The following is a 15,308-nucleotide window of genomic DNA, read 5'->3' as shown; positions in this document are numbered from 1 at the left end:
TTTTGACCACAGCATCAGCGGAGTGCATCCCAGTCATTCTTTGCTGAATGGTGCATGTTCCAGTGGAACAGATGTGTTAAAAGCATCACTCTAGTGCAAATTTTGTGCCATGGGTTTGAGGTCACAGGCAGAGAAGCTCCATTCAGTGATTCGTTTACTTGAATCTTAATGTAATTATTTTTCCACAAACTACACGCTGTGTGCTGCCTTTCAACTATGTTCAACATCAGGAAAATCATCAAACACAGATCATCTGATAAACATTTGAGTGCATTTTGGTGTAATGTTACAAGCACAATAGCACTCAGATCACTTTGTCAAGGGGATTAAATGGATTTGCATTTTTGGATTAGGATGTAACCAGCTGGGTACATTTGTGGAGGAACGTGTGTGTGTGTGTGTGTGTGTGTGTGTGTGTGTGTGTGTGTGTGTGTGTGTGTGTGTGTGTGTGTGTGTGTGTGTGTGTGTGTGTGTGTGAGTGATAGGGGGTCTTATTTTAATGGCCCTTGCCAAGTGATATTACTGCCAAAGGAGGAAGTCATCTTTTCTTCAAATCACTAAATGAAACCACAAAGATTGCTGAAGCTGTATTCGGAAGGATACTTGCGTCATTAGACACATTTTGCATTTCAACAGAATATCTAACAATCTAATCTAATATGATATAATAGATTATCTAAAAATACCAATTTAACATTTTATTTTCTTATGTTTCACAAGTCTTCACTCTTATGTTGAACATAGGGTTATGTGGAGAGAGCAGGTGGATCTGTGGGATATAGAGTTGGGCCACTTGAGTACATCTGGCCTTGATTCTTGGTTATGCTATGGCAAAGTCATGTCATCTGCATTGTCCCAGTCCACCCAGTTATGAATGGGTATTGACCCTTAGCTGGACAAGTAACCTGCTTTGGACTGGCGTCCTGTCCAGGGGAATCATGCTCTTATCCACTTCATGCCAATACATCCAGGGATAATGACTGGCACCAGTGGACTTTGGAGTCTGTAGGACTTCTAGCATTAAGCTTATTTGCTTGCTTCAAATTTAAAGGTTGAATTCTCTTTTTATAACCGAGCCACATTTAAACATTGTTAGAAATCAAACCTCTGTTAACCTGTCACAATTATTTCATGTAATATTTTTTTTTCTTTTTTTTAAGATTAATAAGATAGAATGTGGCACCCATCTACCCTTTTACAAAAATCCAAATCATGTCAGGGAGAGTCCACTGGTCATAACCTCTTTATATCATTTGATGGTGTATATTACAACCCCAAAGTGATTTTAAAGTTCATCCTAACCAGGACTAGTGGACCCTAGGACTGGTGGACTCTAGGACTAGAAAATAACATTAGCAACCTGCTTATTTTATTGTTCTATATTTGTATGTGTTGTTTTTATTGTCTATTTATATCGTGTGAAGCACTTTGTGACCTTGGTCTGTGAAAAGTGCTATATAAATAAAGCTTACTTACTTACTTACTTACTTAGTAACTCTTGATACGTTGTTGGTATGAAGTTGTCTGAAGGAATATGGTCAGCTACCTGTCAGTTTGCTTACCACTGATTTTGTGCCTGAATTTTACTTTTTCTTTTACTCTGAAGATGGACATTGTCTCTTTAGCAAAACAGTACAAGCATCACCAGTGATATATAGTCTGTATAACAAACAATTATCTCCAGTAATATACATGAATGTACCCTTAAACAGAAGAGTATTTGCTGAAAACTTTGATTAAATGGTGATGATTGAATGGTTATGGTTATAATATGCTTATGATCCTCTAAGTGCACCTTTAAGTGTGAATTTAAATAGTTTTTAATTATTAGTCAGAGGAAGGGAATATGCAACTCTCATTGTGTAGTAACCTCGCATGCCTTTTATGCAATATACAAACAAAAGAAACACATTGACTTTATGAACAGGTCCCTTATTACATTATGAAATGCAATCAGAGATAAATAAAATATCTAACTAATCATAATTAGAAAATTAGTTCTGTGTACATTCCTGTCAAATTGTGTGAGGCCACTCATGTCTGGGCTCTTTACATCAGTAACAGTTTCTATTCTTACCTTTTTTTTTTATCATTGGTCAGTTTGCATCTATCAGCTTCATGCTTACCTCGTCAGTATGCTTTTTCAGTAGCTTTTCATAAGCAAACATTTTGTGAACAAATGACAATTGAATTTTCAAACTATCCTCTCTCCTTCATGTGCATGTTAAGTCCTTTGAAATATGGAACCATATTCCCTACATTTTATACATAAATTAATTAATTTGCACACAGCAGTGCATCACTCGTTTGAACAAATAATGTTGCTAATGATAATATAAAAAAAAATGACACATTATGTTTTGGCCATTTGAAAAGCCAACTGTTAAATGAAATTGATTCTCAATTTTCATTATAATATTAATTGACTGAAGCAGTGAACTTTATTGTTGCCCTTTAATTTGTTCACAAAATGAAGATAAGGATTTATTCTGTGCATGGGGACTGAATTGGAAGGGGAACCAGTGGCAATGGTAAGTTTTTGGTCAATGAATCACATGAATGTGACAGAGAAACTATTTTAATGAGGTAGGAATATATTTGGAAATGGCAGCTGAGACTGAGTGCCGCTGGCTATGTTTTTATGAGCTGATTTAATGACAGATTATTTTTGCTGTACTTTTTATAATCCCATTTGTGAGGCATTACATGTTTTTTCTGTTTCCATCTTCTTGAAATCTTTTTTTTTTTTTGTGAAATCATGAAAACAAACCAAAGTACAATTTGTGTGTGTGTGTATATATATATATATATATATATATATATATATATATATATATATATATATATATATACTCAACAAAAATATAAACGCAACACTTTTGGTTTTGCTCCCATTTTGTATGAGATGAACTCAAAGATCTAAAACTTTATTTATTTATTTATTTAACTTTATTGTGGACAGTCTAAGGCACACCTGTGCACTAATCATGGTGTCTAATCAGCATCTTGATATGGCACACCTGTGAGGTGGGATGGATTATCTCAGCAAAGGAGAAGTGCTCACTATCACAGATTTAGACTGGTTTGTGAACAATATTTGAGGGAAATGGTGATATTGTGTATGTGGAAAAAGTTTTAGATCTTTGAGTTCATCTCATACAAAATGGGAGCAAAACCAAAGGTTTTGCTTTTATATTTTTGTTGAGTGTATATATATATATATATATGTGTGTGTGTGTGTGTGTGTGTGTGTATGTATGTATGTATATACAACCCCTGGCAAAAATTATGGAATCACCGGCCTCAGAGGATGTTCATTCAGTTGTTTAATTTTGTAGAAAAAAAGCAGATCACAGACATGACACAAAACTAAAGTCATTTCAAATGGCAACTTTCTGGCTTTAAGAAACACTATAAGAAATCAAGAAAAAACGATTGTGGCAGTCAGTAACGGTTACTTTTTTAGACCAAGCAGAGGGAAAAAATATGGACTCACTCAATTCTGAGGAAAAAATTATGGAATCACCCTGTAAATTTTCATCCCCCAAATTAACACCTGTATCAAATCAGATCTGGCCATTGACATTGACCCTATGCCATGACATTGACCCTATGTGTCTTTTTGCAAGGAATGTTTTTGCAGTTTTTGCTGTATGGCAAGATGCATTATCATCTTGAAAAATGATTTCATCATCCCCAAACAACCTTTCAATTGTCCAAAATATCAACATAAACTTGTGCATTTATTGATGATGTAATGACAGCCCCAGTGCCTTTACCTGACATGCAGCCCCATATCATCAATGACTGTGGAAATTTACATGTTCTCTTCAGGCAGTCATCTTTATAAATCTCATTGGAAAGGCAGCAAACAAAAGTTCCAGCATCATCACCTTGCCCAATGCAGATTCAAGATTCATCACTGAATATGACTTTCATCCAGTCATCCACAGTCCACAATTGCTTTTCCTTAGCCCATTGTAACCTTGTTTTTTTCTGTTTAGGTGTTAATGATGCCTTTCGTTTAGCTTTTCTGTATGTAAATCCCATTTCCTTTAGGCGGTTTCTTACAGTTCGGTCACAGACATTGACTCCAGTTTCCTCCCATTCGTTCCTCATTTGTTTTGTTGTACATTTTTCGATTTTTGAGACATATTGCTTTAAGTTTTCTGTCTTGACGCTTTGTCTTCCTTGGTCTACCAGTATGTTTGCCTTTAACAACCTTCCCATGTTGTTTGTATTTGGTCCAGAGTTTAGACACAGCTGACTGTGAACAACCAACATCTTTTGCAACATTGCATGATGATTTACCCTCTTTTAAGAGTTTGATAATCCTCTCCTTTGTTTCAATTGACATATCTCGTGTTGGAGCCATGATTCATGTCAGTCCACTTGGTGCAACAGCTCTCTAAGGTGTGTTCACTCCTTTTTAGATGCAGACTAACGAGCAGATCTGATATGATGCAGGTGTTAGTTTTGGGGATGAAAATTTACAGGGTGATTCCATAATTTTTTCCTCAGAATTGAGTGATTCCATGTTTTTTTCCTCTGCTTGGTCTAAAAAAGAAACCGTTACTGACTGCCACAATCTTTTTTTCTTGATTTCTTATAGTGTTTCTTAAAGCCAGAAAGTTGCCATTTGAAATGACTTTAGTTTTGTGTCATGTCTGTGATCTGCTTTTTTTCTACAAAATTAAACAACTGAATGAACATCCTCCGAGGCCGGTGATTCCATAATTTTTGCCAGGGGTTGTATGTGTGTGTGTTTAGGTGAAACCACTTTATTTCCCTAACACAAGCGTGATCTTCAGTGGCCTTGTTTTTTATAACTCGTCTGTATGTGCTTCATTAGAGTGAAAATTTTTCACGGCAGCATTTCTCACTCGCGTAAATCTCACATGGATTGCCAGAATTCCTCTTAGGACAATTCCATTTGGAGAATAATCCCTTTTTGTGTGTGCTCACTGGCCATTTCATTCAATAATGTGACAGAATCACCTGACCAGAGTCCCAGTAACACTAGAGCACCCATAACCAAAGCTCAGAGGCATTATTACCTCAATTTCAGTTTCACTTATTTTGCCTCACCATGCATTTCAACAGTTGCACTGTGGTCTATAGGACACTGTACAAGTGACATTTCCTTTAATATAGATGTGCATCTCAAACAATTTGAATATCATTAAAAAGTTAAATGTTTTTGTCAGTTTTTCTAGAATATATTTATATATTTATATATTTATATATATTTACTGTAGCCAAGTGCTTGCTCACAGGGGGTCGTTTTGACCGTTGGGGTTTTACATCATTATTGTATGGCCTTGCCTTACAATATAAAGCGCCTTGGGGCAACTGTTTGTTGTGATTTGGCGCTATATAAAAAAAAAATTGATTGATTGATTGATTATATGTAATGTTTGTGTGTGTGTGGGTGTGTGTATGTCTATATCCATTAGATATAAACTCAGTTGTTTCAAGCCAAGCATTTTTCACTTTAATTTTGATAATTATGGCATACAGCTCAAAAAAATTTAAGTAGTAAAAATATAATAATAATTTAAGTAATATGATTTAATATAATAATTTAAGTAGTAAATATTGAAGTCTCAAAATATTGGAATATTTTATTTGAACTTTGATTAACCCTTGTTTATGTAGTATAAATACCATTCTAATCCTAATCCTAACTTTTTTTTTTCCGCAAATCTGATTAGTTAAACGTGTGATATTTCAGACCGTATAATATCGGGGTAACAGTTGCAAAATATTTGACCGTTCCACATTTGGATGTATTACTCCGTGCCCTGACTGGTGTTCTGACGAGATGTCATTCCTGTCGAATGTCATCCCGTCCTCTATTGCAAATGCGCATGTGCAATATTGTCGGGACACTGAAATGTCGATTTATGCAACGAGATGCACAGTTCGACAGAACACCGGCTGCGCATGCTGTTAGCTTTTTGCGCTGTTAGCTGAGAGCGAGAGAAAGTCTTGTGCTGCCGCCTAAATGGGTGAATTTAAGCTACCATAAGTAAGTGATGTGGATTCTGATACAGAATTACCTTTCACATTTGATGGATTACTCAGCGCCCTGACCGCTGTTGGAGTGACACTGCCTCGGCTCAAGTCGACGGTAAGCCTCGCTGACCGAATTACCTACAGAAAAAAATGATTTGCGGACGTTAATGCTGTTTTATGGTTGCAAATAGCTGTTTTAAAACTCCTTTTTACCCGTGATGCGTTAGCAGAGCTCTATTTGCAACCGTATAACCAGCATGAAAGCCCACAAATCATCAGACGCAACAGGATTATTCCCTAATTAACCTCTTAGCCCGGTTCAGTACATATTGGTAGAGTCAGTAGAAAAACTGCTGATTTGACACTTGTGCAGAAGACACTCACTGACACCACAGGGAATGTAAACCACAGAAGGTCGTTGCTGGAAGGGCTGGCTGACAGAGTGCTCAATCAAAGCATATTTTGGAAGGTTGACAGGATGGGAAGTTCTGGGTGGAAAAAAGGCACAAGCAACAGGGATGACTGCAGCCTTGAGAAGATTGTCAAGCATAGTCAATTCAAGAACTTGGGGGAGCTTCACAATGAGTGAACCAACGCTGGAGTCAGTGCATCAAGAGCCACCGTACACAGATGTGTCCAATAAATGGGCTACAAATGCTGCATTCCTAGTGTCAAGCCACTCCTCAATTAGAGACAATGCCAGAAGTATCGTACCTGGGCTACGTAAGGAGAAAAACAACTGGACTGTTGCTCGATGGTCCAAAGTCATCTTTTCAGATGAAAGTAAGTTTTGTATTTCATTTGGAAATCAAGATCCCATACTCTGGAGGAAAAGTAGAGTCACATCATCCAAGCTGTTTGACGTCCAGTGTGTAGTTTTCACAGTTGGTGGTGATCTAGGGTGGCATGTCATCTGCTGGTGTTTGTCCACTGTTTTATCAAGTCCAGAGTCAAAACAGCCGTCTACCAGATTTTAGAGCATGTCATGTTTCCATCTACTGACTTGCTTTAAGGAGATCCTGGTTTGCTTTTCTAGAAAGATTTGGCACCACCGTTCCAAGTGAAAAGTAACATGATTTGCTGTCCATGGTATTACTGCACTTAATTGTCCAGCCATCTTGCCTGCCCTGAACCCTTTAGAGAATCTATGGGTTACTGCCAAGAGGACGATCAGAGACACCAGACCCAAGAATACAAACAAAGTTAAAGGTGCTATCAAAGCAACCTGGGCTTCCACAAAACCTCAGCAGTGGCACAGACTGACCACCTCCATGCTTGAATTAAAAAAGAACCCAAACAAAGTATTGAAAGCACACATGAACATACTTTCAGAAGTTTGACATTTCTGTATTATCAGTCCTTTTTGATTGACTTTATAGTTTTTTTTTTCTCCCTTTTGTGAGCTGTAGCACATAATTATCATTTTTTAAACTGCTTGAAACATTTGGATTTATATTTCTGTGAAGGCTCTCAGTTGTCCAGGTGGTTTCCATAGTAGAGAAACTTGAATCTTTGACTGGACTGAGTTGCTTGACGTGAGGACATTTTGCTTCTGCGATCAGAAACGAAATGTCCTCGCGTCAAACAACCCAGTCCAGTCAAAGATTCAAGCTTCTCTAATTTGGATTTATATGTAATGAGTCTAGAACATATATATAAAAGTGTCACAAAATATTGATTTTTTTTCCCAATATTCCAATTTTTTTGAAAAGCACCTGTATCTAATAATTATGATTCCAAAAAGTTACAGTCCGCCGTATGTTTAAAAACATATCAAAAACATAAAAGGTTTATTCAGCTCTTTGAATATGAAGCTTAACGTTCAGCACGTTAAACCTCAGAATTAATCCAGTTCTTCAAATTTTAAACAGAGATGTCTGTTTTTACGAACCACCAACAAAACTGTGAAAACCAAAATTCTTTAGGTTACTTCAAATATTTTGAAGTTCTGTGCTCATTCAATTTAAAAAGGATTCCCCTGGAGAATTCACATGATATAATACAAAAAGTTAAACACAATGTGTTGTATGTAATCCTCTGAATTTTGGATTTAACATTCAGAAATAATAGTTGTGGTTAGAATAATAATTTAATAAGCACAAGAGGAACATGAGCCCTTTTTCTATCACAAGATTCATGTTTTCTTTCAGTCATGTGATCTCAGTCTTTCAGCTGATCATTAGTCAGGTTTTGTACAAATACTTCTGCACTACTTTAGATGCACATTACGAGAATAACCCATTCAATTACAGCTCAGTCCTGCGTTGTTGGTCACTGAAAGAACAAAATAAAGGCATTTCCTCCGCAGATGTTGCAATAGGTCACTTGCATGTGATGTTTAATGCCTTGCATGGCAACAACATGCAATGGCCAGTGTTGGTCTGCATGCTGCTTAATGAATGTCTTCCTCTCTTTCTCTTTGCCTGTCTGTGCTTCCAGAAGACAGCTATACTGAAGGTGGGTATACTTGGCATTCGGTTTACATGATTACTAAACTTTATATGACTCACACTGACATGATTCAGCCCCTTCAAATTTTTAGACAAAAAAAATGTTTTAATTGGCATGTTGGATTTTTCATTGCTATTTAAGTGCTAGTATGGAAACCGGGAGAGGTCAATTAAAGTGATTTTTTTTTCTGGCCATGAAAATTTGTGCACATTTTCCTTTAATTGAGCCCATGAATTAATAAAATGTGCTCTCAAATTAATAAAAAGTGCGGATGTTTTCCTGGCCGTGATAATTTGTGTGCACGTTTTCCTTTAATTGAGCCCTCAAATTAATAAAACGTGTGCACGTTTCCCTTTCATTCAAAATGAACTCCATAATATGAGCTAAACTGTCATACTCATGAGGGGGAGACGCTTCGCCCTCAGCATCCTTTTTAATGTGCTTAAACTCCAGATCACAAGCTGCTCCATGCTGGGCAGCTGGAGTTCTCTGTATGTCCTTGTGCGCCCAAACCATGACGATATACCCTGACCAGATCGATTTCTAATGGGGAAATGTATTACACTGTCTCCTGGTTTGGTGACTAATAGTCAACATTTATGTGTCAAGACAATATTGAATAATTGAGTGCACGTTTTACAAATTGTGGCCACGTTTAAGTAGAACGATGCTTAAAATGTGCATACAATATAATAAAATGTGTGCACAATATAATAAAATGTGTGCACAATATAATAAAATGAGTGCACAATATAATAAAACGTGTGCACAATGTAATAAAATAAGCGCACAATATAATAAAAGGTGCTCACCTTCTCTCCATATGCAAAACATTTTGCGATGACACTTCCAGGGCTCTGTATGCTACAAATCCCAATGTTATTTTTTTCATCCTATTTCATGGATTTGGGATAATGATGCCTGAACACATCACACACCTCACTGTGGTAATATGCGTAATATTTGATACGTTGCATTCATGCATCAGTAGCAGTCTGCAGATTTTCCAAGATACCAGCTGTTTTATGGATGCATTTTACTTTTACATGGGATGTGAACAAATTTAAGATTTGATGGTCTCAACAACAAAATCAAGAGAATTGTGCAGTATTACACTTTAGTTGCAACAGAAGTATTACATTCTAATAAACTACTAAAATAACCTGCTGGGATTAAACTATATTGTGCATATTCAGTATTTGTCACATAAGGTTATAAATTGCATTTTTCATTAGTGTTTTTAACTTAATACATTTTGATTTCTTATTAATTATATCCTGTATTTAATTATATGTATATTTTGCACTTGACACCATTCACTTCTAATCTTGATAATTCATAATATAAGATGATGGGAGGTATTTTTTTTTCTTCTTTCCATCAGGTTGTTGTGGCTTCTGATGGTTGAATAATAGAAAACCAATGTCACAGAAAAGTGACATTGTGTTTGAGGTCCAGTTGAAAATTTTTGCTATTGTCCTGAAAGCATACCAACTCTGACACAAAATATCAGTGAAAAAATGACTAAACATTATCAATTTCAGATTTTTATTAAAAATAATTTTTATTTTTATTTTTATTATTTTGACATACACTATCCACTTTATAAAGTAGTGACGTGTAGCTTATATTGATAAACATCTGTTGAACATACATCGAGTGTTGTAAAAAAATTTTTTGTTAAGTCTTATTTATTTATTTTTTTTTATTTTACATTTATTTATTTATTTATTTTAAGTTCAGGTCTGGTAGCATATGCTGGTGTTGCATGTCAACACATCTACCTTACAATGCAACAGCCTTGCATCCTGGACAACAAATGCTTGGAGACAACTTGTCTATACAAAAAACAAACTGGTTAAATCAAAGCTCAACAAACGTTTAGCTGAAATTTCTTCTCCTCTTCACAGTCACGGCATCCAATAAATATTGTCATGGGTCTCTTGGTGGCTTCTTTCACTCATTTCCTTCTTGGGTTTATCATAAAGTACTATGCTATTTGAAATGATTCATGTAAGTGAAGTCCAAAAAATATTCAGTTACTCGGAAATGTTTTTTTTTTTTTCCCTGTTCCCTGACTTGTCTAAAGAAAGCTGGTTTAAATGTGGTAATTTAGTTGTGTTATACTAACAGTCACGCACACATGTATTCCTTTTTTCCCTTCAATGTTTATCTTTACATTGGGTCACATTACAGATATTTGTCATAATTTAGTTTAAGGGGTATTATTTTAGAAATTTTAATACAAATACCCCTGTTTTTTCTTTGTTTGTTTTAAATTTTGTGTAATAAAACACTTCAATGTGTAAAATCTCAAAGGTTCCAAACCTTTTTCACACTGCTGTAACATTTATCTATACATAAATGGCCTTCCATGTGTGGGTCTGTATGTGTGTATGCATCCATGTGACGACAGCAACAGCAGTGCTCTTGATGTAGTGGCTTTCTGTTTAAGCTCCCACCTCACTCAATAGCAAGGAAAATGTAGCATGCACCACTCAGATGGTCCATTAGGCTGGTTAACCACACAACAAGCTATTTTATGACAGATGTTTGTTATAAAATGTTTCTGAAGGAACCAATTTGGTCATGGTAACTTTAGCCAATACCATTGCACTATGTGATAGTAGTGACTGATGACTTTTCCAAGATATGTCAATGATTAAGTCCATCATGAATCAGTGCTTTAAGGTGCTTGCCTTAAATAAAAATAAAATGTCTTTTGTGTGTTTATTGGCAGATCACAAACAAGCTTTAGAGGTACATACACCACCTCCTGTACCAGAGTGTTTAGAATTAATTATTGTTAGTCATTATGATACAGAACATGAAACAATAAGAAAATAAATAAAATGTGTAACAAATTTGATAGTTGAAGCACAGTCATATTAAAATTTTAAGACTGGACAAGCTACAACTGTGAGAGTTTTCGTTTATACCCCAAAACTACCGAATTGATGTGCTGATTCCAACAATGTGTTTTTTTTTTCTTCGAAAATGCTTAATGCTTATTGACATGACATCAGTTGTTGGATATAATCTGTTTTATATTGTTGGCAGTAATTTTACTTAATCTTCATGCAGAAGTCTTCAGTAGGCTGTGAGCTAATTATTTACATTGACTCTGCAGTTGTTTTTGTTGAGCACCATCAGAGCAATGAGTCTTTCAGTTCTGCTTAGATACATTTTGTTTGTTTCTCAGTCAGACCACCAATTTCAAGTAGTGATCAAAAGTTCTTTTTCAGTTGAGATATTTCAAAGCCTATTTCTTCCGCTATAACTCACAATGCTGACTTGATTACTACACAGTAAAATCACCAGTGTTAAATTAACACTGACAGTGCACATATGGTCCCTAGGACCATACTATCAGTGTTAGTTTTACACTGATGATTTTACTGTGTATACAACCCCTGGCAATAATTATGGAATTACCGGCCTCGGAGGATGTTCATTCAGTTGTTTAATTTTGTAGAAAAAAAGCAGATCACAGACATGACACAAAACTAAAGTAATTTCAAATGGCAACTTTCTGGCTTTAAGAAACACTATAAAAAATCAGGAAAAATAATTGTGGCAGTCAGTAACGGTTACTTTTTAGACCAAGCAGAGGGAAAAAAATATGGACTCACTCAATTCTGAGGAATAAATTATGGAATCACCCTGTAAATTCTCATCCCCAAAACTAACACCTGCATCAAATCAGATCTGCTCGTTAGTCTGCATCTAAAAAGGAGTGATCACACCTTGGAGAGCTGTTGCACCAAGTGGACTGACATGAATCATGGCTCCAACACGAGATATGTCAATTGAAACAAAGGAGAGGATTATCAAACTCTTACAAGAGGGTAAATCATCACGCAATGTTGCAAAAGATGTTGGTTGTTCACAGTCAGCTGTGTCTAAACTCTGGACCATATACAAACAACATGGGAAGGTTGTTAAAGGCAAACATACTGGTAGACCAAGGAAGACATCAAAGCGTCAAGACAGAAAACTTAAAGCAGTATGTCTGAAAAACCGAAAATGCACAACAAAAAAAATGAGGAACGAATGGGAGGAAACTGGAGTCAACATCTGTGACCGAACTGTAAGAAACCGCTAAAGGAAATGGGATTTACATACAGAAAAGCTAAACGAAAGCCATCATTAACACCTAAACAGAAAAAAAACAAGGTTACAATGGGCTAAGGAAAAGCAATCGTGGACTGTGGATGACTGGATGAAAGTCATATTCAGTGATGAGTCTCAAATCTGCATTGGGCAAGGTGATGATGCTGGAACTTTTGTTTGGTGCCGTTCCAATGAGATTTATAAAGATGACTGCCTGAAGAGAACATGTAAATTTCCGCAGTCATTGATGATATGGGGCTGCATGTCAGGTAAAGGCACTGGGGAGATGGCTGTCATTACATCATCAATAAATGCACAGGTTTACGTTGATATTTTGGACACTTTTCTTATCCCATCAATTGAAGGGATGTTTGGGGATGATGAAATCATTTTTCAAGATGATAATGCATCTTGCCATAGAGCAAAAACTGTGAAAACATTCCTTGCAAAAAGACACATAGGGTCAATGTCATGGCCTGCAAATAGTCCGGATCTTAATCCAATTGAAAATCTTTGGTGGAAGTTGAAGAAAATGGTCCATGACAAGGCTCCAACCTGCAAAGCTGATCTGGCAACAGCAATCAGAGAAAGTTGGAGCCAGATTGATGAAGAGTACTGTTTGTCACTCATTAAGTACATGCCTCAGAGACTGCAAGCTGTTATAAAAGCCAGAGGTGGTGCAACAAAATACTAGTGATGTGTTGGAGAGTTCTTTTGTTTTTCATGATTCCATATTTTTTTCCTCAGAATTGAGTTATTCCATATTTTTTTCCCTCTGCTTGGTCTAAAAAAGTAACCGTTACTGACTGCCACAATTTTTTTTCCTGATTTCTTATAGTGTTTCTTAAAGCCAGAAAGTTGCCATTTGAAATGACTTTAGTTTTGTGTCATGTCTGTGATCTCCTTTTTTTCTACAAAATTAAACAACTGAATGAACATCCTCCGAGGCTGGTGATTCCATAATTTTTGCCAGGGGTTGTATGTGGACTGAGCTAAAAAACTTTGTAGACTAATAGTAGGATGATTCTTTAACTACGGGCACTATTGGCCTTGTAAATGTAATTTCCACCACACCATTGCCTTACAATATAAAGTGCCTTGGGGCAACTGTTTGTTGTGATTTGGCGCTATATACATGTGCTCTGATGTCACTGTTTATCTCCATAGAAACTACCCAAACAATCTTTCATACAAACTGTTTAGGGACATTACAGTGTTGTGGTGAAAATTACGGCAATAGTGTGGGACAACTACATTTTGTTTAAAAAAAATCACAACAGTTGTATGACATTGAATACCCCAATTATGTTTTGATTATTTTACTGATATTTTATTCAGAGATATATTAAAACATTTTTATCATTGAAGATCAAAAGTCTGGGTGTGGGAGAAGCACAAAACGGCAATATTTGCATATAATGATGCTGAAAAAAGGTGAAAAAGTCATCATAGACTACTAGAACAAATTTCTTAACACACTTTCATTGTAAAGATAACTATAAAAGTGTGAAATTTCCCCGTTTTTCTGTTTTTCATACAATATGATCAAAGGACATAATAAGTGCCCGTAGTCTAAGAATCACCCAGTAATAGATTATCATTATTACACTGCCAGACTATTTGCCCCAAGAAAGGTAAGGCTGAACACAGGAATTCCCTAAACTGGTCACACCATCCTGTGCAAACTAGGCATAGCCCACATGCATTTCTTCAGCGTTACATCACTTTGTTAACTTTACTTAAATTGCTTGCAGTCATGCTAGCTGATTAACTAGCTATTATTGCAAACTACTTAGAATACCATCCATGCTAGTTTATGGTCACGGCTCCTACAGCTGCAGTGTATCATCTCATTTTATAAAACTCTGCCCTAACAGGTATGAAAACGTGCTGACAGAATTTTTAGTCAGTTAAAACAATGTTTGCACATACATTCCCTTTGGATATTTATTTACTTTCAACTGATAAGTGGCCATCATAGCTAGTTATCTCATTATTAGAAGTCTACTCAATATTTACCCTCCATTATTAGCTAAAATACTGAATCACATTTTATATATTCTTGCGCTACTGAAGTATAAATTGTCCTGCAATGACATCTGTATAATTTAGCCAGCTGCCAAAGAAGCAACAGTACAAATGCAGTCCATTCATGTTGCACATATTATTGTCTATCACCCAATGGTGAGTAGACTGGTTTTCAGTTTGAACAGTATAACTTTGAGATTTTAATATTACATATTTGCAAATGTAATATTAAAAACAATGTAACTGGAGTGCCCTCATCCTACTGCCCTATAGTACACAAATAATAACAGTGCTGTGAATCCCTTATACCAATCCAACATTACTAAAGGGGACCTGTATTGCTGAAAATGAGCAAAAACAAAGAATTACAGTGGTTTCAAGGGCATGTTCTTTCCTAAAAATGCAGATTTATTCCAATGCAAATTAATAAATGTAAATGTAAATAAATGTCTTAAAATTAGTTTTCCTCTGAGCAATGGTTTCTAATGAAATATAAGTTAAAATTAATGAAATGAGAGATATAAAAAGATTTTTGTTTCGTTTATAAAATTAAATATCATAATGGGTTACAGCATAATGGTGTCTTTTTAAGCGAATACTATAAGATGTGCTATAAATTTAGATGTACTATTAAAATGCTTTAATTTACTTTAACTGTGTACGACATGAGTAAAGGACAAGCTTACCTCCTGAAATGG

At 35.8% G+C, this 15,308-nt stretch overlaps 1 protein-coding gene across 1 annotated transcript in view; it reads left to right on the top strand.

The window, feature by feature from the left end:
• LOC117523030 (neurexin-1a-like) overlaps nt 1-15,308 on the top strand; it is a 976,202-nt gene that overhangs the window by 109,005 nt on the left and 851,889 nt on the right. The window contains exon 3 of the mRNA XM_034184449.1: nt 8,458-8,475. Within this exon, the coding sequence (XP_034040340.1) occupies nt 8,458-8,475 (18 nt within the window). The remainder of the gene's footprint in view (nt 1-8,457; nt 8,476-15,308) is intronic.

The sequence above is a fragment of the Thalassophryne amazonica genome, chromosome 13 (assembly GCF_902500255.1).
Source record: "Thalassophryne amazonica chromosome 13, fThaAma1.1, whole genome shotgun sequence".
NCBI classification, from domain to species: Eukaryota; Metazoa; Chordata; class Actinopteri; order Batrachoidiformes; family Batrachoididae; genus Thalassophryne; species Thalassophryne amazonica.
This window is presented reverse-complemented; position numbering and strand designations above follow the sequence as displayed.